This window comes from Lynx rufus, unplaced genomic scaffold (assembly GCF_022079265.1).
Source record: "Lynx rufus isolate CCGP_SWC_20201006 ecotype Redwood Valley unplaced genomic scaffold, mLynRuf1.p SCAF_7, whole genome shotgun sequence".
NCBI classification, from domain to species: Eukaryota; Metazoa; Chordata; class Mammalia; order Carnivora; family Felidae; genus Lynx; species Lynx rufus.
In genome coordinates this window covers 82,895,697-82,923,454 of record NW_025814889.1, presented here as the reverse complement: position 1 = coordinate 82,923,454, position 27,758 = coordinate 82,895,697, and the positions used below count along the sequence as shown (strand labels likewise).

General features: G+C 44.4%; 2 protein-coding genes across 2 annotated transcripts in view; both read left to right on the top strand.

The window, feature by feature from the left end:
* Positions 1-2,374: 2,374 nt before the first annotated feature.
* Positions 2,375-6,099, top strand: MIP (major intrinsic protein of lens fiber). The gene is made up of 4 exons (XM_047067253.1): positions 2,375-2,734; positions 3,293-3,457; positions 3,888-3,968; positions 5,793-6,099. Exons 1-4 carry the CDS (start codon positions 2,375-2,377, stop codon positions 5,976-5,978), a joined length of 792 nt encoding a protein of 263 aa, XP_046923209.1. The 3' UTR covers positions 5,979-6,099.
* A 1,664-nt stretch (positions 6,100-7,763) lies between these two features.
* Positions 7,764-27,758, top strand: part of TIMELESS (timeless circadian regulator) — a 30,887-nt gene continuing 10,892 nt past the window's right edge. The window contains exons 1-11 of the mRNA XM_047067176.1: positions 7,764-7,840; positions 21,341-21,501; positions 21,645-21,798; positions 23,551-23,665; positions 23,761-23,823; positions 24,343-24,444; positions 25,131-25,286; positions 25,529-25,662; positions 25,861-25,948; positions 26,924-27,100; positions 27,477-27,694. Of these exons, the coding sequence (XP_046923132.1) occupies positions 21,417-21,501; positions 21,645-21,798; positions 23,551-23,665; positions 23,761-23,823; positions 24,343-24,444; positions 25,131-25,286; positions 25,529-25,662; positions 25,861-25,948; positions 26,924-27,100; positions 27,477-27,694 (1,292 nt within the window). The 5' untranslated portion in view covers positions 7,764-7,840; positions 21,341-21,416. The remainder of the gene's footprint in view (positions 7,841-21,340; positions 21,502-21,644; positions 21,799-23,550; positions 23,666-23,760; positions 23,824-24,342; positions 24,445-25,130; positions 25,287-25,528; positions 25,663-25,860; positions 25,949-26,923; positions 27,101-27,476; positions 27,695-27,758) is intronic.

Sequence of the window (27,758 nt, the reverse complement as noted above, 5' to 3'; positions counted from 1 at the left end):
AGGGACTTTTTTTTTTACTTGATATTGTATTGCTAAAATACATCCCTATTATTGAGTATCACTGCAATAGTTCACTCATTTTGACTGCTGAATAATTTTCCATTGTGTGAAATATATGTGTGTATATATACATACCTAAAGGGGGAGAGAGAGAGAGAAAGAGAGAGAGAGAGAGAGGGAGATATCATTGTCTATACATCCATTCTCCCATCGATGGGTATTTGGGTTGCTTCAAGTTTTTTTTGCTATTGTGAATAGTGCTGCTCTCAGTATTCTTGTACATGTCTGCTGGTGCAGGTATAGAAAAGTTCATCTTGGGTATATACATGAGAAGTGAAATTCCTGGGTCAGAAAGTATGTTTATTCATCTTTTTTTAATGTTTATTTATTTTCGAGAGAGAGAGAGAGAGAGAGAGAGAGCGAGCATGTGCACAGGGGAAAGGCAGAGAGAGGGAGACAGAGGATCTGAAGCAGGCTCCACACTGACAGCAGAGAGCCCAATGTGGGACTCAAACTCACCAACTGTGAGATCATGACCTCAGCCAAAGTTGGATGCTTAATTGACTGAGCCACCCGGGCGCCCTTGTTTGTTCATCCTTGTAAGATGGTGTTATACTGTGTTCCCAAGTGATTATTCTAATTTATACCCCCACCAGGAGTCATAACTAGTTCTGTCACTTTGTATTCCCATCCACATCTGAACCAAAGTATCTGTTGCCAAAGTCTCTGCTCTTAACACCATGATGGTTAAAGGACTACCTTCTGTCCTGTCCAGGGGTCCTTTCCCACAAGCAGTGTGAACACTGCATATTCACTAACAGAGGTGACTGGGAACTGGGAGCATCTCTGAGTCAAGTGCAACAAGGGTTACAGGGCCTGAAGTGAGGAGATTGGTGGGGCTTCTAGAACCCAAGAGACTCCATAGATCTCTAATGGATTGTTCTTCTTCCATGAATTTGGGAGCTTCAGTCTCCTCTGGCCTGTTCTCAGCAACTCTTCCTACATATGGGTGGGTTAGGTGCACTCTCTGCCTTTGCTGTAACTGTTCCTATTTATCCCCAAGCTAGATATTGGAGGAAGAGATGAGCATAGGCCATTATCTGTGTTCCTCCTCTCTCCCCACAAGTGTACTGGATGGGACCAATGCTAGTGACCAATACTGCAGACCTCTCCTTCAAATTTTTGCTCTCTTCTGGGGCTTCATAGGAAAAGTTTGTGGCCTATATGACTTGCCACAGTATAGAGACGCTGGAGCCTACCAGTATGTCCTATTGTGCCTTCTCTACCATCTCCCAGCACTCATCTCTAGGTCCCAAGTTCATCACCAAACTTGAGCACAACTGAACCTTGTTCCCCATGCTCTCCTTTCCCATTTTATCCTTTTCTCTCTCCAGACACCCCCATCCTCAGATTTTTCCCTAGGGATTAAGATTTAAGACCCTAATGTCCTGATTACGACCATATTAGGAGACATTAGACCCTCCCACTTGTTCATAGTCATGACTCAGTTTCTTTCTTTTTAGTACTTCTTGCCAGGACCTTGTAAGTTAGGAAAGATGAAGTATAAGCTGATTCTGAAATTTAACTACTAACCCTTTTCCCCCTCCTCAGACCCACACCCCCAGCCTATCCATGGAAGATAGCTTCTTCCTCCTAACTGTCTTTGTGGCTTAAAAGGCCAGGCTGAGGGTTTGGAAAGGAAGGTGCTGGCATGGGTTGGGGGTAGGGAACCTGGGCTTCGAGAAAACCAGACACAGCAGAACTATTCTGTCCCAGAGCTGCAGGGTCCACAGATTCCAGACCAAACCAACCAATGGGCAAAGGCCCTCTAATCCCAGAGAACTAAAGAATTCTCTTCAGTTATCCAACTTCCCTGCTGGACCCCACTCCTGACCCCCACCCCCACCCTTACCCCTGCCCGACTCAGAGGAGACTGAAGGTCCTCAGGAGCACAGTCTCATACCCCATGAAGTGAACTCAGTCTGACTGACCTTCCAAGCAGAATTGAGGAATGTTCTAATACAGATGACAGGACCATGAACTCCAACTTTGACACAAAGGGAAGGACAGATTTTATAGTCCCCCTATTCTTGGTCCCTTCCTCTCAGAGCCTCTCCAGTCCTGACACTACCCCCACCCTAACATCTATGGCTCTGCTCATCTCCCAGTGGAAGAGGGAGGGAAAATCCAACAGCTTTAACAGATGCATAAGTGTGGGCCCAGCCCTCCACAGCTGTGAAGGGGTTAAGAGGCTGGACCAGCCACTTCAGCCTGCCCCTCCCAGGGATTAAGAGTCCTCTATAAAGGGGACTGTCCACCCAGATCAGGCCAGGGGGGCATCAGGGACCCAGGCATTGTGCCCATCCCCCCTGCCATGTGGGAACTGCGGTCAGCCTCCTTCTGGAGGTCCATATTTGCTGAGTTCTTTGCCACCCTCTTCTATGTCTTTTTTGGACTAGGGGCTTCACTGCGTTGGACCCCTGGACCCCTGCATGTTCTGCAGGTGGCTCTGGCCTTTGGCCTGGCCCTGGCTACGCTGGTGCAGGCTGTGGGCCACATCAGTGGAGCCCATGTCAATCCTGCAGTCACTTTTGCCTTTCTTGTGGGTTCCCAGATGTCGCTGCTCCGTGCCTTCTGCTATATGGCAGCCCAACTCCTGGGAGCCGTGGCTGGAGCTGCCGTGCTGTATAGTGTTACCCCGCCTGCCGTTCGAGGAAACCTAGCACTTAATACGGTAATGGTCAGCTAAGTGGGGCTGGAGGAACCTGGTACCCTGATTCCCTGCCTGGTGGTGGCCGATTGGTTCCTCAGGGGGCTGGGACATTTATGTGTGTGTGTGTGTGTGTGTGTGTGTGTGTGTGTGTGTGTGTGTGAGAGAGAGAGAGAGAGAGAGAGAGAGAGAGTGTGTGTGTCTTTCAAAGGTAGTTTGCAGGACTAAGGAAGGATTAAGGAAGGCAAAAAGCCCTGGACTGTCTCAAGAAACCTGAGTTCTGATCTCAACTTTTCTTCAACTCCTTGCAGGTTCTTAAGGAAACTTATTTTACCTTATAGGGCGCCAGTTTCCTTATCTGTATAAATGGGTATAGTTATTTCCACCATGAAGGAGTATTATTAGGAAAAAATAAGAAACAAATACTGTGAAGAATACAGAAACAATTACTGTGAAGGTGGTTGTATTATCCTTCTTCTCCAGTCAACTGATGCCATAAGGGGGTTCCTGTATGGGAAGCCTTGAGGAGGTGACATTGTGACAACCCTAATGAACTGCCTCCTTTCTTCTTCCTTTGCCCAGTTGCACCCTGGGGTAAGTGTGGGCCAGGCCACCACGGTGGAGATCTTCCTGACACTCCAGTTTGTGCTCTGCATCTTTGCCACATACGACGAGAGGCGGAATGGCCGCCTGGGATCTGTGGCCCTGGCTGTTGGCTTCTCCCTCACCCTGGGTCACCTCTTTGGGGTAAGCAGGAAAAAGAATCAACTTCTTGTTTAAGGATTCCAGGGCCCCTAAACCTTTCCTAACTTTTAAATTTCTTTCTGCCCACTTCACTGTCAAACATGAACATAATCCACCTGACTCTATCAGTCAGCACAGAGGAATCAACATTGTTCTATTCCTCTTTTGTGACCACTACATCTGGTCATTCTTGCCCCCAAAGTAGAAATGTATGCATCATGGGGAGATGTGGGTTTTGCCTATGGATCTATAGTCTGTCCCCGATGAGGCATCAGTGCCTTCGTTCCATTGTGGAACCCCCATGAAGCCTGTCCTTCCCTACTTGCTGCTGGCTGGAGGCAAGGTGCCAGCCCTCAAGGACATGTGGGTTGTGGGGAGAGAAGCTGGGGTGGAGTAGGGGAAAGTGTCTCAATTATGACTATGTCTTTTGCAGATGTATTATACTGGTGCAGGCATGAACCCTGCCCGCTCCTTTGCTCCTGCCATTCTCACCAGAAACTTCACCAACCACTGGGTAAGTGAGGGGAGAGGGACAAGATCCTGAAGCCCTCCTGGATGGGTGTGGGCTGCAGGTTCCATGTTCGGCTCCTACCTTTCATCTGGATGTGTTAACTGCTTTACCAGCACTCAGCTAAAGGGGCTGTCACAGTTTGGCATGCCTATGGGAGCAGGATTCATTATTTTGCTAGAAAGAGAGGTTCTTGTTCATATTGTTCCTTCACTGGTTGGTCAAGGGATTTTTACTAAGTATCCACGGGATTCTAAACCTAGCACTGTGAGGACAGACAACTAAACAGGAAGTCAGAAACTTCTACTCTCAGAGCTCAGGATATGTGTAAGTAGAGATAGGCCTGGGCCTCATTCCAGTTCTGGCACATTATTGGCCTTGTGTGTGACCATGGCAAATGGTTCAGTCATTCTGCACCCCGGTTTCCTTAACATAAAATGAGGTGTTATGAAAAATAAGTATGAAAGTTATATGTGTGAAACATTTAGCACAAAATCTGGCATGGAATAAGTCCTCAATAAAAACTGGTTATGTTTGTGTTGTTTGGCCAAATACCAGACAAACATACAGAAATAATTTTTAAAAAATTAAAAGCTGTATCCTTGTTTTCATGGCATCATTATTCACAATAGCCAAAAGGTGGAAGCAACCCAGTGACCCTCGTAAATGAATGGATAAACAAAATGCAATATGTACATACACTGGAATAATATACAGCCTTAAAAAAAGCAAAGTCTTACTCATGCTACAACCTGGATAAACCTTGAGGACGTTATGCTACATGAAATACACCAGTCACTGTATAATTCCGCTTATGTGAAGTATCTAGCGTAGTCAAATTCATTGAAACAAAGCAAAACAATAGTTGACAGGGGTTGGGAAGAGGGAGCAATGAGGAGCTATTATTTAATGTGTATAGAGTTTCAGGTTTGCTAGATGAACAAGTTCTGGAGATTTGTTGTACAACAATGTGAATATACATAACACTACTGAACTGTACACTTAAAAATGGTTAAGATGAGGGGCACCTGGGTGGCTCAGTTGGTTAAGCATCTGACTCTAGGTTTCGACTCAGGTCATGATCTCACGGTTCATGAGTGGAAGCCCTGCATCGGGCTCTGTGCTAACAGTGTGGAGCCTGCTTGGGATTCTCTCTCTCCCTCTGCCCCTCACACTGCTTGTGCTCTGTCAGTCTCTCTCTCTCAAAATAAATAAATAAACTTAAAAAAAAAAAAGAAATGATTAAGATGATACATTTTATGTGTTTTACCACGAGTAAAAAATTTTTCAAAGGAATATATAAACTAGTGAAAATTGATAAAAAAATAGAATATATATGTGCTGAGATGTGGGATAAAGGAGTAGTTTGGTGAGTCAGAAAAGAAATGGTAAGTTTTGAGGCACTGAAGCAGTTTAGAATTTAAAAACAAACAAACAAACACTGATTTCTGCTTAAATAGTTCCCAGTTGTATGTGCCAAGTGCAGATGTCTGTTTTCCACCCATAGAGTTGGAAAAAGAATAGCCTTGCTCTTTTTTGTTGTTGTTGTTTAATTTTTTTTCTTTTAATTTTTTTCCAATGTTTATTTTTGAGAGAAAGGGTAGACAGAGCATGAGCGGGGGAGAGGCAGAGAGAGAGGGAAACACAGACTCTGAAGCAGGCTCCAGGCTCCTAGCTATCAGCACAGAGCCTGACGTGGGGCTCGAACCCACGAACTGTGAGATCATGACCCGAGCCAAAGTCAGACATTTAACCGACTGAGCCACCCAGGCACCCCACTTGCTCTTGATCCCTTCCCCAAGTCTGATTATTCCTCTCCTTTTCCTACAGGTATACTGGGTGGGCCCAATCATTGGAGGAGGACTAGGCAGTCTCCTCTACGACTTTCTCCTCTTCCCCCGGCTTAAGAGTGTTTCTGAGAGACTGTCTATTCTCAAGGGTGCCAGGCCCAGTGACTCCAATGGACAACCAGAGGGCACAGGGGAACCTGTTGAACTGAAGACCCAGGCCCTGTGAAAGCTCCAGTTGGCCAGAGGGAGTAGGAAGCTTCTGGGTTTATTCAGAGGGGCTGAGCCAGCCCCTGGATGAAGAAAGAGACTGGGGGAGGGACATGTATTTCTTTATTTTTTAATTTATGTGTGTGTGTGTGTGTGTGTGTGTGTGTGTGTGTGTGTGTGTTTTGCCTTTTGCCGTGTGAAATCTTTCAAGTTGCATTCATGAGCTGGTTTGTGCAAACTTCCCTTCCTCTCCATCCCACCTCTCTTCGCCGCTGTGTGTGCATGATTGTGCGTATGAATGTGAGTGAATGTGGCTGTGTCTAAGTTTTGGGGCACAGCAGGAGAGGTAGGGAAGGGAAAAAAGGTGTCATCCTTTACCTTCCTCTCCCAACCCAGTGTGGTGAGCACAGGAACCAAGACCTTTACGCTTCGGCCTTTACCTTGCTGCCAAGTCAAGTTTATGACCCTAGGTTTCTGCAGGAGCAGGGAAGCAGGGAGTACTCTTCACAGGAGGCAGATGGAGACAAGGCATTCCAAGGGTTGGGAGGAAGGGGCTGGAGGCAGGGAGAGAGGAAATGGCGTTATTAGCCCCAGATCAGGTTGCAATTGTACCAGAAAGTTTTGGGGAAGTTAATCGAAGAGTGTAGTCTACTTATCTCAGGGATGCTTGCCCCAAGGACTTGGGTGGGGAAGTAGCTCTGAGAAAAGTGAACACTGGGGTTTGAACTGTTCTGTAAAGCCACATAAACTTGTCTACATCCACTGGCTGGGTTTTGTGTTCATTCTGGTATGATGGATCTCTTTGGAGGCCTTGGGCCAGTGAGCTCCCAACCTAAACAAGGGGTAGGGTGAGCCTAGAATCTAGAAAAATTAACTAGTTTAGCTGTTCTGCCAGACATTCCCAAAAGGGCCCTCAGGCAGAAGGTACTTAAGCCACAGAAGGATTCCCTAAAGTCAAAACAGGAAATCTGATGCCTGGAGCAAATCATGAGGCAGGGGAGCAAATCACGAGGGGGGGGGGGAGGGCGGCAGTAGGAGGGAAGAGTCTTTGACCCTCAGAGTTTTAATTTAGTTAGAGCAACTCAAAACACCCTTCAAATGGTATCTTTTACCCCTAGTTTTATAGTCTTCTTTATTTTCCTTTTTTTGTGTGTGCGTCTTTTCTCTCATGTGTCCTTTCATCTTCAGCAATTCTCTCTTCATATCCTAGAAATCGATTCGTTCTATTCAAATGATTAATATTTCATGAGATAATTATTCGTTTGAGCCCTATCTTCTTTTGTCATGGGCAAAATACACCCATCAGAGGAGGGCAAAATACACTCAGCAGAGTCCAGAGGAGATTCTCAACTTACCAATGTATATTTACTGTTGTTCTCTTCCTTTTAGGCGTCTGCATGCTTCGCAAGCTTTAAGCCTATCTCTCTAGCGTGAAAGGCACCCCGCCCACAAAAGACCACTCTAGCCCTTAGCTCAACTCCACTTCCTCCCAAATAAAGCCTAATTTTTCTAACTAACCAGTGGGACTTTGGAATAATCCACTTGACTAGGAGAAGGGGAAGAGAATGTTTGTAAATTTACCTCTAATCGGATTTTTATTTCTATTATTTTAAGTTGGCAGAAAATTCATAGCGCTGTAGTTCTTAGCTCAATATAGGGAATGGACTCAGATAAAACAGTACGTGTACTCGCTTCCCTTTTCCTTACTTCATCACCACCACCCCCTGCTCGCTTGGGGTCATATGCACCAGCCCAGTTCGCCCCGCCCCGCTCCCACGCAGGCGGGTATTGGTCTCGCTGAGCCGGGTGGCGGGAAAGGCTGTGGCCGGGGGCCTGCGGGCCGTTGGCTCCGCGGGGATCCTGAGGACCGGCGGGGAGCGGGTGAGTGTGTGGGAGAAAGGGCTCTAGCGGATGGCGTCCTTTCGGAGCCGCGGGTGCACTTTTGGCAAGGGCTGAGTCCCCTTTCCCGCCGCCAGGTTTAAAGACAGGGGGCGGGGCACGCGCTTTAGGTGCGCACGCGCAATTCTTCACCCCGAGTCCGAAGTAGGTGCCGCAGTGTTCCCCGTTTGCCCGAAATGCTCCTTTGTTCTCCCCGCGCCCCTCGGTACAGTTGGTCTTCGCGCAGGGGTGGGGTCGTGATGGGAAGGGGCTTGGAACCCTTGAGGTAGAACCGAAAGGTCCAGGGCATTTATTTTCACTTTGGAACTTCCTTCCCATCCAGTTCAGACCCCAAACAAGCGCAGCTTAGCGATCAGCAGGTCGCTTGACTTGAATCTTGGGATTTTACTGCATGGATTTCTCATTCCCTTCCCTCCTTTCTCTCTGGTATAAGACTTAAGGAGGATACAGTTTTTGCTTGGGTTTGTTAGCTGGACTGTCAGCCACTAATTAAGCTCCTTCCCTTGAGTCTCAATTCTTTGCCCTTCGAGCTGCTACCAGAGTTACTTTATAAAAAATCAATCCGGTAATTTCAGATTATATTTAAAACTCCTCATTGACCACCCACAGTTAGGCTTAAATCCTTAGTCGGCATCCATGGCCCTTCACAGTCAGATCCTCTCAGCTTCATTTTCTAAAGTTCCCTAACATTTTTTCTGTATCATGCACTTGACTCTCAGTCACATGGAAAGGGTGTATGCATTGTGCTGTTTCATGCCTTGGTACCTGTGTCCTGCTGTTCCCTCTACTTGAAGTTCTGGCCATGTCTTTGCCAAATGAACTTCTCTTTCAGGACTGAGCTCACTTGTCCCTCTGAAAAACATCTGTTCCCAGTCACCCCCCCCCCCGCCCCCCCACCCCGACCTTGGCCAAAGTAGTCACTTCTTTCTTTGTGTTCTTGAAGTTTTGTACCTCCCTCTATTATCAGTGTCGCTGATACAACCCAGTAAAAGGTTCCTGAGCTCCTAACAGGTACCATGCACTGTGCTCTGTGATAGGTGGACAGACAGAGATGAATAGGACAGAGTTCCTGACCTTAAGGAACTCAGTCTGTATGGAAAAACTCATGTAAATGAGCCCTCTGCAGTTACTGGGTGACAAGTCTGCCCTGGCTTTCTTACTCCTCTCACTTTATACTCTCTTGAGCAAGCTTACTTACTGCCACAGTTTCACACACCTTGTATCCTGATGCCTCCAAATCTCCAGCTCCAACTTTTCCTCCCTCTACTTCAGTTCCAGTTTAGAAACTGTTTATTGATCATTTACATTGTGCTGGTCACAATGATTCCTGATCTCAAGGAGTTTATAATTTAGTGCAGTTGTTAGCAGTGGATTGAGTTAGAATCAGCAGGTGAATATTTTCAATACACTCTGGTCCAAGCCCCACCCATTATAAATTTTGATTTTGGTAACTAGACTGACAATTCAAAGGTGAAAAAGAAATACTTTATGCCCTCAGGGAATATGCCCTCCTCCTAAGGGAGGAAATTTCAAACAATGTTTAAGTATTACAACATGGTCTGTAAATGCCATAATGGAAGTATATTTATGGCACAAAGTAGACACAAAGGAGAGAGAGGTCTCCTGCATGGAAAAGTCAGGAGGAGGTACCATTTGGGCAGAGCCTTGAAAGATAAAAGGATAGACTTTAGGGCATTCAGGAAGATTGTCTTGAGAGAGTAGCTTAAAAAGTAATCAGGGAGATTATGAAGGACTTTGTACGTAGACATTTGCAGCTGCTGAAACTTTAGTTTTGTATTACAGTACATGTTGTGGTAAAAATTCAAATAGTACTAAAGTGAAAGGTAAATATTTCTTTTATTGTAGCTCCCCCCATTCTCCCCAGAGACAGTCACCATGGAGTTTCTTATGTATTCATTGAAAGGTTTTGTTTTGTTTTAAGTTTATTTATTTTGAGAGAGACAGAGTGTGAGGAGGGGAGGGGCAGGGAGAGAGTGAGTCTCCCAAGCAGGCTTCACAGGATCAGCTCAGAGCCTGACACAGGGCTTGAACTCAAGAAACTGGGAAATCATGACCAGAGCTGAAATCAGAATTTGGGCACTTAACTGACTGAGCCACCCAGGTACTCCATCCATTGAAGAGTTTTAAGCAGGGTGGTTATATGGCCAAATCTAGTAACCATTTTGTGAATACTTAAGAGAACAAGATGAGGCAGGAAAAGAAGTTAGGAAGTGGTTGAGTAATCTAAGCTAGAGATACTCAGGGTCTGAACTAAGGCAGTACCAATGGGGATTTATAGGGGCTGGATAGGAGAGTTTAAGGAAGTAGAATTAGCCCGAGTTAATGACTTGAGGTATCTAGGATGACGCCTAGCTTTCCTATGTGAATGACTGAGTAGATAGTGTCAGTCCCTAAAGAGATCCAAGCTAGAAGTAGAGACACATTTGGGGGGAAGGTATTCCATTTTGGACATGTTGAATGTGAGGTATCTATGAGGCATAAAGATGGAGAATGCTATTCATTAGTGAAATAGGAGATCGGCACCATGAGAGCTCAGTATGGCAAGGGTATAGGTTTGCTGGCTAATGACAGAGATGGTGGTTGAAGCCATGGGAATGGAGGAGTTTGCCCACGGAAGCTGTGTAGTGTAAGACTGGAAGAGAAATGAAGGCAAAGGCCTATGAACATCTGTGCTTAAGGAGGAGAGAAGGAGAAGCCAATATGGGGTCAAGGAAAGGTATTGTTTTATGTTGGATTTTCTCCTCCCTGAGATGGAAGAGCTTTAAGCAACTTACATGGGGATGGGCCAATATAAAGAGAAGACTGGAAACATGAGAAATGAGGAACAACCAGGGTGCCTGGCTGACTCAGTCAATGGAGCATATGACTCTTGATCTTGGGGTTGTAAGTTTGAGTCCCACATTGGGTATAGAGATTATTTAAGAAAAATAAAATCTTAAAAAAAGAGGAACAGTCAATTAAGGGACAGGAAGTGATTGATTAATCACAAATGGAGGGCTTAAATTAGAAGCAAAGAAGTCTGGGTGAGACTTGAAATATGTACATTTTTAGGCTTGGGCAGAGAAAGTTGAGAGAGTTCTTCCTTGTCTGATGACCTCAGTTGTTCCCTAGAGGAAAGGGGCAGAGACACCAAATGAGAGGTCCAGGAAGCAGTGCAGTTGAGGGGCTTGAGGATAACAGTGAAAGCTAGTAACAGTTGTTCCTTGGGAATGAGAATAGGAAGTGAACTAGGAACACTAAAAAAGATTTGCTGGGCCACGCTGAGGTTGGAGCCTACACGGTGGTTATGTACCATTCTGCACGGTTGTTTGGTTTTCTTCAGCAAATCTGTATCATGATTTAAGTTCGAGTCTAGAAAGTAGATGGTTGGATTGATCTGAGGTTGGGATCTTTTGTATAGTGAAAGCAGGGAAAGGAAAAAGATTGACACACCTCACAGAGAGTGATCCAATAGTAGGTTACGGGATACTGCTTGTGCCACCCCAGTTTGATCATTTGCTTTTCAGCTCAAAAATCTTCAAGGACTGACTTCTGGCTTTTGTTCTAAATCCTTGAATTGGTAGACAAAGACAAGGTTGTCCCATAAAGTCAGTTCCAACCCCTCATTTCTACTGCTTTCTTGTTAGTCTCACCTGCCCAGAGTAGCTCCCTCCCTGCTTTTGCTCTGGCAGTTCTCTGTCTAAATACTCCTCTGCCTCTCAGCTGCCTGAATCCTATGCAACCTTTGAAGGCCTGGGTCTAATCACACTTCCTCTGACAAAAACCTTCTTGACCACTTTAACCTGAAAAGAGCCCTAGTTTTTCAGAAATGTTTTTCAATATCACTTAATTAGAGCTTGTACTGATTTGTCTTTTATGTTGTTTGTTCTATATCGGGTGGGCTTTATTTCTGCAACTAAATTTCTTAAATTGCTTTAGCACCCACACAACATTTGTCTTTTCACCTTGGGGGCTCTACGTAAGCATTTAGTGATTGACTATAGAATCCAGTAGATGGAGAGGAAGTTAATATTTTGAGAGTCCTTACTTTGTGCTTAGCATTCAGTAAAGTGCCTGGTATCAGTGCTTCTCAAATTATCTTGGTAAAGGACAAGGTAGGTTTCTCCCCCCAAGCTGTTCAACATCAGTACTTTTCTTTCTTTCTTTTTCCCCCCAGGTTTACTGTTACAATTGACCTATAACATACTTTTCTAAAAACACTTTTTTTGCAAAATACTGGGACTGTTTGATTACTAATGATAAACAATTCAAGTAGTACTAGAGTGAAAATGTTTCTCCTACCCTAGACTCCTCCTCCTCCGTTCTCCCCAGAGACAATCACTATGAAGTTTCTTACATAGCCATTGAAAGGTTTTAAGTAGGGTGGTTATATGGTCAAAATCTGGTAACCATGTTATGAATAGACTTAAGACTGGAAGCAGGGATAGAGGTTAGGAAGCAGTTGAGTACTCTAGAGATAGTCAGGACCTGAACTAAATTGAATTACTAGAAAAATAACATGAAAAAACTACAGAATGTAGACTTTTAAAAATTATTAGATTCAACAAACATTAACTCTCACCTGCCGTAAGACATTCTAAATGTGTACGCTTTGTGTCTGTACTGTATGCAGACTGCTAACAGTTTGTGGACCAACAGTGGTCTGCATGCCATGCTTTGAGTAGCACCGCTTTCCATGCATGATCTGATTCAAACTTCCCCGTTTATTTTCTTACTATACTGACAAGGAAACTGAGGTTTAGGTTAATTAAGCCACATACCCAAGATCACCAATTTGGTACTGGACAGAACTAGAATCCAAATGCCAAAAGTCATTCTGTTCATACTAATGATTCTCAAAGCTGGTTCTTAGAGTTGATTTGGGGCAGAGTTTTTGTTTGGTTTTATTTTGTTTTCAAGAAGTGAGTTAATTTTCTAATTTCAATACCAAGTGTATTTAATATTTTATCCTTTGTTTTTATTTGGTTCTTGCATTTTGAGGCCTACAAGTATTAATTTCAGAGGAATATTGCTTTGTCTGAACCACTTGGTACTTAGTTGAGTGACAAAAGTAACTAACATCCCTTTAAATGTCAAGGTCTGCTGGCTGTAAGATGTTTGACAAAGTTCCCAGCTGTCTATGATAAAATGTGAAAGTAAAATAGAGTTAGTTTTTTTCATAAATTCAAGTTTATAAAATTTAATGGACTGTACTTTGTCCTGAGATTTTATTTGTAGTTTTTTTTGAAATGTTTATTTATTTATTTTGAGAGCGATAGAGAGAGTGAGTGTACATGCATGCACACGTTGGGGAGGGGCACAGAAAGAGAGAGAACCCCAAGCAGGCTCATACTGTTGGCACAGAGGCCAATGCGGGGCTTGATCATGACCTGAGCCAAAATCAAGAGTGGGACACTTAACCTACCAAGCCACCCATGCACCCGCTTTGTTGTTTTGTTTGGGGTTCTTTTTTTTTTTTTTTTTTTTTTTTTTTGGTGTTTAAATAGTGAAAATAGAATATATAGTAATTGTGTGGGAAGTTTTTTTTGTAAACAGCTTTATTAAGATATAATTTACATACCATAAAATTCACCCTTTTAAAGTGTACAGTCCACGGAGCTGGACAACCATTACCACTATCTAACATTAGGATATTTTCATCACCCCCAAAAGAAACTCTGTAGGTACCTACTAACAGTACTCCACCTCTCCTCCCTCCCTCCCTCCCACCCCCGCCCCCCCATTCTGGCAACTGCTAATCTACTTTGTGTCTGTATGGATTTGCCTATTCTGTGGACATTTCATATAAATGGAAGCAAACAGTATGCAACCTTTTGTGTTTGGCTTCTTTCACTGAAAATAACGTTTTCAAGTTTCATCCATATTGGAGCATGTATCAGTACTTCATTCCTTTTTATTGTTAGATATTCCATTGTTTTTTTATTCCATTCCATTTTTGTTTATATCTGTTCATCGGTTGATGGACATTTGGGGTTTTTTTTCCACATTGTGACTATTATAAATAATGCTATGGACATTCGTGTACAAGTTTTTGTGAGCACATACTTTTTATTTCTCTCAGATAAATATCTAAGAGTGGAATTGCTGGGTCTTATGATAACTCTGTGTTCAACATTTTGAGGAATTGCCTATTTTCCACAGCAGCTGAAATATTTATAAACAGCAGTATATGAGGGGTGTGTGTGTGTTCCTAAGTATCCTTAAGTTATAAAATTTAAAGTTGGCAATGTTATGTTAGTCTCCCTAAATTAAAAAAGTAAAAAATTAAAGATCTATCTATGAAATCCAGAACTTTGGAGGCCATTGCTTTCACAAAGCAAACCAAAAAATCTGAAAAATCTATCCAGGAGTTTATTATTGAAAAAAAAAAAGAGAATTTCCCTCTTTTCCATTGATTCTTTGGCAAGCCAGGATGGTGCTGGTTTTTCTGTTTTGCCTCTGTTATGAGTGAAAGAGGCAGCATGGGGGAAGTTGTTTCCAAAACAGAAAATTCAGGAAGTGTAATAAAGTGCTCTGATTAGAACAGAGAAATTACAGACTTGTGTTTATCTGTTTTGTCCCATGACTGGCAATAGTGTGTACGGCTTCTCCTTTTCCCTCTTTGCAGGAGGAAAGGATTTAGTGGAGCTAAAAGTGAAACCCCACTCTCTTGTCTGTGCATCAGGATTAACCTTTCATGTTCACAGCAACACAAGAGTTTGGGCTGCTTCAAAACTCATTTACTGTTTAAAATAAAAAAATAATAATAATAAAATAAAACGCAAAGAGGGAGGGCTGCTGAAAGAGACCAGAGGAGGCTTTGGGAGAAGACACGAGGTTCCTGCATCCCTGTGGGTGGAAACAGTGAATGGACAATAACTCTCAGTCAGCCAGCCCAGCTGCCCCCATTCCTTCTGAAGAACTGTTAGAAGGAGACCTTTGGGCTAGGAGAGTAGGAATGGGAGGGGAAAACCTGTGAGCACAGCAATGGCTACCTTTGCTGTTTTTATTGAAAAGTACCATTTTGCTACAAGAATTGAAAACAGTGAATACCTTTATTTATTTATTTATATTAAAAAATTTTTTTAATGTTTAATTTTGAGAGAGAGAGAGAGCAAGAACATGAGTGGGGTAAGGGCAGAGAGAGAGAGGGGTACAAAGAATCTGAAGCAGGCTCTGTGCTGACAGCAGAGCCTGATGTGGGGCTCATACTGACAAACTGTGAGATCATGACCTGAGCCAAAGTCGGCCGCTTAACCGACTGAGCCACCCAGTCACCCCAGGATACCTTTATTTATTTATTTTTAAGTTTCTTTGATTGAGAGAGAGTGCACGTGCCAGTGGGGGAGGGGAAGAGAGAGAGGAGAGAGAGAATCCCAAGCAGGCTCTGCACTGTCCGCACAGAGCTTGGTGCAGGGCTCAATCTCATGAACCTCAAGATCACGACCTGAGTCAAAATCAAAAGTCCAACGCTTAACCCGACTGAGCCACCCAGGTGCCCTGAATATCTTTATTTTATTTATTTACTTTTTTAACGTTTGCTTATTTTTGAGAGAGACAAAGTGCAAGTAGGGGAGGGGCAGAGAGAGAGGGAGACACAGAATCTGAAGCAGGCTCCAGGCTCCAAGCTGTCAGCACAGAACCCTGACGCAGGGCAAGCTGTCAGCATAGAGCCCGATGTGGGGCTCAAGCCCACGAAATGTGAGATCATGGCCTGAGCTGAAGCCAGATGCTTAATTGACTGAGTCACCCAGATACCTCCGGAGCATTCACATTTTTATGTGGTTGTTATTGTGAACGTTCTACTTTATGTGCCTTTTTTAAAAATGTAAGCCTTGGGGCGCCTGGGTGGCGCAGTCGGTTAAGCGTCCGACTTCAGCCAGGTCACGATCTCGCGGTCCGTGAGTTCGAGCCCCGCGTCGGGCTCTGGGCTGATGGCTCAGAGCCTGGAGCCTGTTTCCGATTCTGTGTCTCCCTCTCTCTCTGCCCCTCCCCCGTTCATGCTCTGTCTCTCTCTGTCCCAAAAATAAATAAACGTTGAAAAAAAAAATTTTTTAAATGTAAGCCTTTGAATTTTTATTTATTTTAAACACCTGTTTTTAAAATGTTTGTTCATTTTTTAATCCTTTTTTTTTTTTAACGTTTATTTATTTTTGAGACAGAGACAGAGCATGAATGGGGGAGGGTCAGAGAGAGAGGGAGACACAGAATCTGAAACAGGCTCCAGGCTCTGAGCGGTCAGCACAGAGCCCGACATGGGGCTCGAACTCACGGACTGCGAGATCATGACCTGAGCCGAAGTCGGAGGCTTAACCGACTGAGCCACCCAGGTGCCCCTTTAATCCTTTTTTTAAATGTTTATTCATTTTTGAGAGTGAGAGAGCATGTGCATGCATGCACGTGCCTGAACAGGGGAAGGGCAGAGAGGGGGGGCCAGAGGATCTGAAGCAAGCTCTGGGTTGACAGCAGAGAGCCAGATGCAGGGCTCTAATTCACAAACCAAGAGGTCATGACCTGGGACACGTGTGTGGCTCGGTCAGTTGAATGTCTGACTTCGGCTCACATCATGATCTCACAGTTCATGGGTTCGAGCCCGCATCAGGCTCTATGCTGACAGCTCAGAGCCTGGAGTCTGCTTCAGATTCTGTGTCTCCATCTCTCTCTGCCCCTTTCCTGCTTTCACTCTGTCTCTCTCTCCCTCAAAAGTAAATAAACATTAAAAAAAATTTTTTTTTAAATAAAAGAGAGAGATCATGACCTGAGCTGAAGTCAGAAGCTTAAATGACTGAGCCATCCAGGTGCCCCTAAGCTTTTGAATTTTAGTGTGCAGTGTTTTTTTGTTTTTTGTTTTTGCTTTTGATATTTATCCATTTTAAGAGAGAGAGAGCAGGGGAGGGGCAGAGAGAGGAAGAGAGAGAAAGAATCCCAAGCAGGGCCCAAACCCAAGACCATGACTTGAGCCAAAACCAAGAGCCGGATATTCAACCAACTGAGGCACCCAGGCGCCCTGCAGTTAGTTTTTATATGATATATTGTTTATTAACATTCCAGAGTTTTCCTAACTGTTCCCAGACTTGGGATATCTGACTTGTTTCCAAGGCTTTGCCATTAAAGATAACTCATCTATAAACATCATACTGAAGTGTATATTCTCTATTCTCTCTGAGACTCTGAGACTGTTTCTTTACCTGTGAAATGGAAATGATTGTATTTATCACTTAGGTCTGTTGTGAGATTCAAAGTGAAGTTAAAGCTATGAAAACATTTTATAAACTAGAATGTATTAGGAAGAGGTATTGTTTTTGGTTTTGTATCAGTGATTACTTCTCTTTTTTGAATTGTTTTGTTGGGTTGTAATCTCCAAAATGAGCTCATTGGTTCAAAGGTTATAACCCAGGATAATCATTAATTCAAAATTAATTCTTTCAGAGGCACCTGGATGGCTCAGTCAGTAGAGCATGTGACTCTTGATAAAGACTTGTTTATGTACCTTAAGGGAAAGGACATAGCTGAGATTATATAATAGCTACTTTTTGTGTATGTGTGTTAAGCTTTTCCTTTTATGAAACATTAGTGTTAATAGATGTTCATGGGGTTTTTAAAAAGTTTATTTTTAATGTTCCTATTTTTAATATCCTTACCAGTCAAGATCGCTTCTCCAGCTTGGGGGATATATAATGGTACATGAAATCATAAAGCATGAAAACCACTGATTTTCATTTTAACTTTATATTATCCATCTGAGTTTGCAATGTGTTGTGATGTAACTTAACTGGATTTTCATAATACAATAACCGTATAATGGAAGTGGGGTAGGGATCTGTCAGTTCAGGACCTCTGGGGAGCAGACACTGAGATAGAGTTAGGAGTGCCTGTGATAGATCAAGGGGCTAGCAAAGTTGGGGGCGGTGAGAGTCTCAGCTGAGCCAGTGAGAAACTCAGAAGCAAAGATTGCCTAATAGAGGAATCCTTGTTGGACAGAAATGGCTAGGCCCCAGGACCCCTATGCTTATCATTAGCTGGGGACTGCTCAGGAAGGATGGGACTGAGGTGGATCCTGGAGGAGCTGTCAGCTAGCTGCATTCTTTGCAGCTGAATGACAAGTTCTGTTCTTTTCTTTTCTTTTCTTTTCTTTTCTTTTCTTTTCTTTTCCTTTCTTTCTTTCGAGAGGGAGAATCTTAAGCAGGCTTCATGGAGCCCCAAAGAGCCTGATGCAGGGTTTGATGTCATGAGTGTGAGATCATGACCTGAGCCAAAATCAAGAGCTGGACGCTTAACCAGCTGAGCCACCCAGGCGCCCCCATAAGCTCTTTCTTGAAGAAAAATCTCTGAACGGGCACCTCTGTGGCTGCCACAGCATCCTTTCTGTGACTGACTGACTTGGTGAAGAATAGGAAGGAGGCAGTGAAGCTAGGACTCTGATCCCACCTCTGACCATTGTACTGTTCTTTGTGTTTGTTTCTACTGAATGATTCTCCTATGAAAGAATTGAGTGCATTCAGAAATGCATAGGACAACATTTAGTAGAGGAGAATAAGACAATCAGATTGTAAGTGGTCTGGGAGAGGAAGATGAGACCAGACTGAGTAGCTTCTAGTTAAATGAATGAAAAGAGTGAACTGTAAGTTTTCTGTCTCTGGCTGATTTTTTTTTTTAACTTTTTTTTTTAACATTTATTTATTTTTGAGACAGAGAGAGAGCATGAACAGGGGAGGGTCAAAGAGAGAGGGAGACACAGAATCTGAAACAGGCTCCAGTTTCTGAGCTGTCAGCACAGAGCCGGACGCAGGGCTCGAACTCACGGACCTCGAGATCATGACCTGAGCCAAAGTCGGCCGCTTAACCGACTGAGCCACCCAGGCGCTCCCCTGGCTGTTTTTTTTAATAGTGTGTTCCACAGCTGAAACACCTGTGAGAGCTCTGTTATTCCAGTTCTTTTTTTTTTTTTTAACGTTTATTTATTTTTGACAGAGAGACAGAGCATGAGTGGGGGAGGGGCAGAGAGAGAGGGAGACAGAATCTGAAGCAGGTTCCAGGCTCTGAGCTGTCAGCACAGAGCCCGACGCGGGGCTCGAACCCACAGACCACGAGATCATGATCTGAGCCGAAGTGGGACGCTCAACTGACTGAGCCACCCAGGCGCCCCTGTTATTCCAGTTTTAATGAATAGGCCCAAGATTGCCAGCTTGCTTCATAACCTGAAAGCTTTATAATAGGTCTTCTGACCCATTTCTTCTTCTGCTTTGCCTGTGTCTTTCTGGTTTTGTCAAAACTGCAGGGGATTAGAACCTGAGGTCCTGCGTCTCTTACATAACATCTTCCCTTCTCATGTCTGCAAGGGCTGCTCCTTTGCTATCTCCTTTCCCCTCCCCTATCTTAGTTTGGTTGCCAGGTAATAGGTAGTCAGGTAACAGGTAGCTCTTACTACCTCTGTTAATTTTGCCTTTCAGGTAAAGTGGTGATGTGTTGAAAGCAGATGTTTGAGTACTCTGCTGGGCCAATTTTACATATACTGAATCTTTATATAGAATTGATCTACAGTGGAGGAGGCAAGATATAGGGGAAGGAGAGATGGGACTGTATGAGGTTATCTTTCTTATTAGAGCCTCGCAGACATGGCTTTGTCTCTCTTGTTAGAAGACTATCATTTCACACCTTTTAGTGCCAGAGTGGGATGCTGTGTCTTATTTTGAGGAGGATGTGCTAGTTCAGCATATTTATGGACCGTTCTGTTGTCAGCTTCCTAGGCTGCCACTTGGAGAGAGCAGACAGGGAAGCCCTTCAGTCTGGGTGTGTGTGCGTGTGTGCACATAGGTAAGCACACCAGTGATCTGTCTGGAAAAGCTGGAAGGGGCGCCTGGGTGGCTCAGTCAGTTAAGCATCCGACTCTTGATTTCAGCTCAGGTCTTGATCTAAGAGTTGCGAGTTAAAGCCCCACATTGGGCTCCACACTGTGGAGCCTACTTAAAAAAAAAGAAAAAGAAAAAGCTGGATGTAGCTAAGGAAATAATCAGAGATCTCACACACTATACCTACCACACTGAACCCCAGGTCTCAGGGTCTACAGGTCCTATGAGAAAGGGCATTGAAGAGAAGTCTCCCTTCAGACTTTATAGTTGGTCATTCAGTGAATGTTTTACAGGCTCACTCTTGCTGGGCTAAGCGTTCAGAAAGTAGATTAGCACTAGGAGGGGGTAGAGGATAGCAGGTAGCCTGGAGAAGTAGACCAGTTACATAAATGCAAGGAGATAACATCAAGCATTAAACCTCAGTGTCTTGGATACTATCCGTTTCCTCTGGGGGAACAGGGGTGGAGTCAGGCTGGAGGTAGGTATGGAACAGGGAAAGGTCTTTTTAGAGGAAGCTGCCAAGGGCTGAGAGCAGTGTAGCTGAATGTGCTGAGGGGACAGGATTGACAGATATTCCCGATTTTCCACAGGAATGGGTTAGTAAATGCAATGTGTTTGTGTGTGTCTGTGTTATCAATGTCAGGTTCTGAAACATCCAAGATTCTGAATCTCTGCCTACTTGATTATCCGATGAGGGTGTAAGGATTTTAATCAAAAAAGACGTGCTTTAGAAAAGGAAGATGATTCTTCTCTAGAGAAAGATGGGGAGTTTAATCAGTTTAATTCTTTTCCTCACCCATTCTGTTAGACACTAGCTTCTACTAAGATTCCCAAAATTTAAGAGTAACATTGGGGAGGAGAGTGAAGGAACATTCTCCATGCATCTCCAGTGCCTCAGATGTCTCAGGGCTCCTAGAAGTGTTAGAGCCTACGTAGCATCACTGTATGGTCAAAGTTGGGTTTTTGAGCCCTTGTACATAGAGCTGTAACAGGGTGTGTGGAAGGGCTATGGGAGGTGGAGGGAGCTGTAAAGGAGAGGGAAGCTCATTCCCCCCCTCCTCTAAAAGGCTACAGAGCTCTCTGAGGGTGAAAGTTTCAGAATTGATGCCTTTCTCTAACCAACCTTTCTATGCATTATCTTGACTCTGAAACAGACTGTTTTCATAGTTTCAGTTCTAAGTTATTAGAGTATGGGGCAGGTACTTAATTCTTAGGCTTGGAGCCTCCGTGTTTTTTTGTTTTCTTTTTGTTTTTTCAATGTTTATATATTTTTGAGAGAGAACATGCATGAGTGGGAGAAGGGGCAGAAAGAGGGGGTTTCTGAAGGGGTCTCTGCGCTAATAGCAGAGAGCTCGATATTGGGCCTCAAACTCAGGAACTGGAGATCATGACCTGAGCTGAAGTCAGAACTTAACTGACTGAGCCCCCCAGGTGCTCCACCTCCTTGGTTTTGGTTAGGTAGAAGCCTTAATTTAAGCTTTTCCTGGAACTAGGATTAGCACTTTTGGTTCTGAAAAAAGCAAAGCATTTGAGGACCTTGTTCAGAATACTCAGAGCATTAGGGTCCTGTTCTGTTCCCCTCTCCCTTTCATGGAGAGAACCCTACATTTGTTTTCTTTCCCTGTCTCTGCAGGCCTCATCATTTCTGTGTCCTGCTTCTACATATCTTATATCTCTCGTGGTCGGTCCACTGGTGTGTGGACTTGTACATGATGAATTGTGAACTTCTAGCCACATGTAGTGCCCTTGGGTACTTAGAGGGAGACACTTACCACAAAGAACCAGATTGCTTAGGTGAGTACCTTTTGGAGAAAACAGGTACAAAACTTGCTTGAATCGAGGAGATCTGTAGAATTTCTCAAGTCCTGGGTATGAATAGCACATGGGCCAAGGTGGAGCTTCTTCCAGGGTTTCTTGTGTTTATTCTGTCCCTAAAGAGAGTGTAAAGGATTTGATCCGCTACTTGAGGCATGAGGATGACACTCGCGATGTGCGGCAACAGTTGGGGGCAGCCCAGATCCTGCAGAGTGACCTTCTACCCATCCTTACCCAACACCGCCAGGACAAGCCTCTCTTCGATGCTGTTATCAGGTTGGTTCCCCAGCATTTTAACTTTTACCATGCACCAGCCTTTGGTGTTTGAGCTGATAGGTTTTGGTGGGGTTTGTTTTGTTTTGTTTTTGCTTTTTTTTTTTCTAGTAAGTTTTTTGGTTTTTTTCCCTTTAATTTTAATTTTTTTTTAAATTTACATCCAAATTAGTTAGCATATAGTGCAACAATGATTTCAGGAGTAGATTCCTTAGTGCCCCTTACCCATTTAGCCCATCCCCCCTCCCACAACCCCTCCAGTAACCCTCAGTTTGTTCTCCATATTTATGAGTCTCTTATGTTGTGTCCCCCTCCCTGTTTTTATATTATTTTTGTTTCCCTTCCCTTACGTTCATCTGTTTTGTCTCTTAAAGTCCTCATATGACCTCAGTCATATGATATTTGTCTTTCTCTGACTGACTAATTTCACTTAGCATAATATCCTCCAGTTCCATCCACATAGTTGCAAATGGCAAGATTTCATTCTTCTTGATTGCTAAGTAATACGCCATTGTGTGTATATATACGTATATGTATATATATATGTATATATACATATATATATGGAGTATATATATATATATATACTCCATTGTAGTAATACTCCATTGTATACATATATGTATATATGTATGTTTGTGTGTATATATATATATATATATATATATATATAATACTCCATCTTCTTTAAATATTCATCCATCGATGGACATTTGGCCTCTTTCCGTACTTTGGCTATTGTTGATAGTGCTGCTATAAACATGGGGGTGCATGTGTCCCTTCGAAACTGCACACCTGTATCCCTTGGATAAATACCTAATAGTGCAATTGCTGGGTCATAGGGTAGTTCTATTTTTAGTTTTTTGAGGAACCTCCATACTGTTTTCCAGAGTGGCTGCACCAGCTTGCATTCCCACCAACAATGCAAAAGAGATCCTCTTTCTCCGCATCCTCGCCAACATCTGTTGTTGCCTGAGTTGTTAATGTTAGCCATTCTGACAGGTGTAAGGTGGTATCTCATTGTGGTTTTGATTTGTATTTCCCTGATGATGAGTGATGTTGAGCATTTTTTCATGTGTCGGTTGGCCATCTGGATGTCTTCTTTGGAGAAGTGTCTATTCATGTCTTTTGCCCATTTCTTCACTGGATTATTTGTTTTTGGGTGTTGAGTTTGATAAGTTGTTTATAGATTTTGGATACTAACCCTTTATCTGATATGTCGTTTGCAAATATCTTTGCTTTTGTTTTTTAATTTTTTTAATATATATATATTTTTATGTTTATTTGTTTTCAAAAGAGAAGGAGAGAGCATGTGAGCAGTGGAGGGGCAGAGAGAGGGGAACAGAGGATCTGAAGTGGGCTCTGTGCTGACAGCAGACAACCCAATGCGGGGTTCAAACTCACGAATCACAAGATCATGACCTGAGCCCAAGTTGGACATTTAACTGACTGAGCCACCCAGGCACCCCATTTTTAAATTTTTTTTAACATTTATTCATTTTTGAGAGACAGAGACAGAATGTGAGTGGGGAAGGGGCAGAGACAGAGGGAGACACAGAATCTGAAGCAAGCTCTGCGCTGTCAGAACAGAGCCTGATGTGGGGCTCGAACTCATGGACCGCAAGATCATGACCTGAGCTGAAGTCATACACTTAACTGACTGAGCCACCCAGGCACTCCATGAACTGGTAGATTTTGGTGTTTGACTCTGGTGGGGAAATGTAAGAACATCTTTCTCTTTCATTGTTTCCCCAGGCTGATGGTGAACTTGACACAACCAGCTTTGCTCTGTTTTGGCAGTGTGCCCAAAGAACCTAGCTTTCGTCACCATTTTCTGCAGGTGCTAGCCTACTTGCAGGCCTACAAAGAGGTGAGGTTTTCCTTCAGAGTCCCTGGGGCAGAAGTTGGGGGCAGTAGGGAAGGAGAAGGTGGGTGCCACTTAAGGTCCATTCCCCTATCTTACAGGCCTTTGCCAGTGAGAAGGCTTTTGGAGTCCTCAGTGAAACTTTGTATGAGCTGCTACAGCTGGTGAGTGGGTCTCCACCTTCCAGGATCCCAGGGGGCCATCAGTGTCTTGCTCCTCCTCTGGGCAGGGCGCCAGGCTGGGCATTGTCAGGACAGCACAGTTTGGAGATATGGCCCCAGTCCTTGCAGATGTATAGTCCCATCCATTGTCTCTGGCTGCCTCCAGAGTGCTTGAACTCTTTCCTTCCTTCTTTTTTTTTTTTCTTTTTTTAAAATGTTTATTTTTGAGAGAGAGAGAGACAGAGTGCGAGCAGGGGAGGGGCAGAAAGAGAGGGACACATAGAATCTGAAGCAGGCTCCAGGCTCTGAGCTGTCAGCACAGAACCCCATGCTGGGCTCGAGGTCATGAACCGCAAGATCATGAATTGAGCCAAAGTCAGACACTTAACCCTGAGCCACCCAGGCGCCCCTCTTTTCTTCCTTCTTAATCCTGGTTCTCTTCTCAGCCTACGTCCCCCAGCCTGGGTAGATGCTGCCTGCCTTCCACAGGGAGTGTCTTCCTCTAACTGTCCTTCTGACTAGGGCTGGGAGGAACGACAAGAGGAAGACAACTTGCTGATTGAACGGATCCTGCTGCTGGTCAGAAATATTCTCCATGTTCCAGCCGACCTTGATCAGGAAAAGGTGAGAGGTTGTCTGCTTTCTTATGCTTGGTTAGGATGAGGTGCCCGTTTTTGCTTTTCTGCCCTCTGACAGGTCAGGGGGAACCTTGCTCAAGAGATGAGTTGGAGAGGGGCGCCTGGGTGGCTCAGTCGGTTGAGCGGCCGACTTCAGCTCAGGTCATGATCTCACGGTCCGTGAGTTCAAGCCCCGCGTCAGGCTCTGTGCTGACAGCTCAGAGCCTGGAGCCTGTTTCAAATTCTGTGTCTCCCTCTCTCTGACCCTCCCCCATTCATGCTCTGTCTCTCTCTGTCTCAAAAATAAATAAACGTTAGGGGCGCCTGGGTGGCGCAGTCGGTTAAGCGTCCGACATCAGCCAGGTCACGATCTCGCGGTCCATGAGTTCGAGCCCCGCGTTGGGCTCTGGGCTGATGGCTCGGAGCCTGGAGCCTGTTTCCGATTCTGTGTCTCCCTCTCTCTCTGCCCCTCCCCTGTTCATGCTCTGTCTCTCTCTGTTCCAAAAATAAATAAAAAACGTTGAAAAAAAATTTTTTTTAAATAAATAAATAAACGTTAAAAAAAAATTTTTTTTTTTTTTAATTAAAAAAATAAAAAAAAATTAAAAAAAAAGAGATGAGTTGGAGAACCTCAAGGCAGGGCAGTGAAACTGAATGACCGCTCTTCCTCCCCTTATCACACTCACTGCTCAGAGGATCGATGATGACGCCAGTGTCCATGACCAGCTTCTCTGGGCAATTCACCTCAGTGGCCTGGATGACCTGCTTCTCTTTCTGGCCAGCTCACCTGCTGAGCAACAGTGGAGCCTGCATGTGCTAGAGATTGTCTCCCTTATGTTTCGTGACCAGGTGAGTACCTGGCCTATTTCCCCAGTCCCTTCATCCATGTACTTTTCTGCTATATACCCAGAATTACTCTTGTAATAATGGCTGAATTATCTGGTGGCAGATGGGGAACAGAGTAGCTACCTCTTGAATATGGGGTACATTCAACAGTCCTATTTAATTCACCTTTTCTGTCCTCACTAGGACTGAACCTACAATAAGGAATGACAGTCCTTCTGACTCTTTCCTCCTTATTCCAAATCTAGAACCCTGAACAGCTGGCGGGAGTAGGACAGGGGCGCTTAGCTAAGGAGCGGAGCACAGATGTGGCAGAACTGGAGGTGTTGCGTCAGAGGGAGATGGCAGAAAAGAAGACTCGAGCCCTTCAGCGAAGCAACAGGTGAGTGGCAGGGATCTGCCCTACCCATGTTCCATCCCATCAGTATGGAATGCTAAGGCCAAAGGCTAAGATAGTGGTGATCAGATAACACTTTGCAATTACAGCAGGCTCTGATGTGCTGATGAAAGAGAATGGGGATAAAGCTTCCAGAGAATTTGAGGAATCACCCTGGACTTTTTTTTTTTTTTTTTACTGCAGACATTCTCGATTTGGGGGTTCCTACATCGTCCAGGGGTTGAAATCCATTGGGGAGAGGGACCTCATCTTTCATAAAGGTCTCCACAATGTGAGTATGCTCCCATCTTGGGTGAGAACATTGTGGAGTTAAAGGTACCTAAGAAAGGTAAGCAAGTGGGGCAGCTGGCTGGCTCAGTAAGTGGAGCATGTGACTCTTCATCTCAGAGTTGTGAGTTCAAGCCCCATGTTGGGTGTAGGGATTACTTAAAATCATAAAAGGAAAAAAAAAGAGAGAAAGGTAAATAAGCCTCTCTGGAAGTAAAGCATCTCTGTTCCTGGGCTTAGAAAGTTGGAGACCGTAGGAGGGGCCCCTGGGTGGCTCAGTGAGTTGAGCATCCAACTCTTGATTTTGGCTCAGGTCGTGATCTCACGGTTCGTTGGTTTGAGACCTATGTGAGGCTCAGTGCTCACAGTGCCAAGCCAGCTTGGGATCCTCTCCCTCTCTCTCCACCCCTCCCCTTCTCATGCTCTCTCTCTCTTCCTCAAAAATAAATAAATAAACTTAAAAGAAAAGAATACTCATTTGTTTTTTTTTTTAATGTTTATTTTTGAGAGAGTGTGAGCAAGGGAGGGGAAGAGAGAGAGGGAGACACAATCTGAAGCAGGCTCCGGGCTGTCAGCACAGACAGAGCCTGAGTGGGGCTCATACCCACCAACTGTGAGATCATGACCTGAGCCGAAGTCAGACGCTTAACCAACTGAGCCACCCAGGAGGCCCAAAAGAATACTCTTTAAAAAAGAAAGAAAGAAAGAGAGAGAGAGAGAGAGAGAGAGAGAAGAAAGAAAGAGAAAGAAAGAAAGAAAGAAAGAAAGAAAGAAAGAAAGAAAGAAAGTAAGTTGGAGACTGTAGGAGAAATAGAGCCTCTGGCATTATTGTCTTTACCTGTATCTTCATTTAGTACCAGAGGGAGAGAACCTTCTAAGAGTTTCTTCTGAGAAAATGGTTGCACTAGGGATGTGGAAAGAGCTGCAAGGGGAGGGTGGTAATGAGGAGTAATTCTGATCCCTCAACATACACCCCCAGCTCCAAAACTACAGTTCAGATTTGGGAAAGCAGCCCCGAAGGGTGCCTAAACGTCGGCAGGCTGCCCAGGAGCTGTCCATTCAGCGCCGCTCCGCCCTCAATGTGAGACTCTTCCTCAGAGACTTCTGCTCTGAGTTCCTGGAGAACTGTTATAACCGGCTCATGGGCTCAGTGAAGGTGAGAACCTAGGGAGGACGGGATAGGGAGGTGATGGGACCAGTGGTGGGTAAGAAGGGCGGCTGGGGAGGAGCCTGAAGGAGGCTGACCCCAGAGTGTGGACTAGAAGTTGGGCAAGGTATAGGGCACCCTTGAGAGATGGTGAGGATGTTAGGAAGGAGTGGGACAATTGGGACAGTTTTAAAAAAGCTTAGAGAAATTGCCCCAGAGGAAGGGGAAAGGAATGTGGAGAGGCCTGGGGAGAACAAGAGAGGGTGGAAATTCTGGTCCTAGAATGTGGTTATAATGGTGTCTAGGGTTTATCCCATCGTCATAGGACAAGGAGAAAGTTGGAAGCCCTGGGGTCACAGGGTGGTCTTTTTCTCCTCGACATTAGGATCACCTGCTGCGAGAGAAGGCTCAGCAGCATGATGAGACCTACTACATGTGGGCCTTGGCTTTCTTCATGGCCTTCAACCGAGCTGCCTCCTTCCGGCCAGGCCTGGTTTCTGAGACCCTCAGTGTCCGTACCTTCCACTTCATTGAGCAGAACCTCACCAACTACTATGAAATGATGCTGACGGACCGCAAGGAAGCTGCCTCCTGGGCACGTCGGTGAGTGGGATGAGAACTGGGGTCAGAGTGGGCATCTCAGCTAGGTTGGGAATCTGAGTTCCTG

What these genes read in the sequence shown, in the direction of transcription:
- MIP (XM_047067253.1), top strand. Translation starts at nt 2,375, where the DNA reads ATGTGGGAACTGCGGTCAGCCTCCTTCTGGAGGTCCATATTTGCTGAG. An exon ending in GAAACCTAGCACTTAATACG is followed by an intron (nt 2,735 to 3,292) that starts GTAATGGTCAGC and finishes TCCTTTGCCCAG; the next exon opens with TTGCACCCTGGGGTAAGTGT. An exon ending in CCCTGGGTCACCTCTTTGGG is followed by an intron (nt 3,458 to 3,887) that starts GTAAGCAGGAAA and finishes TGTCTTTTGCAG; the next exon opens with ATGTATTATACTGGTGCAGG.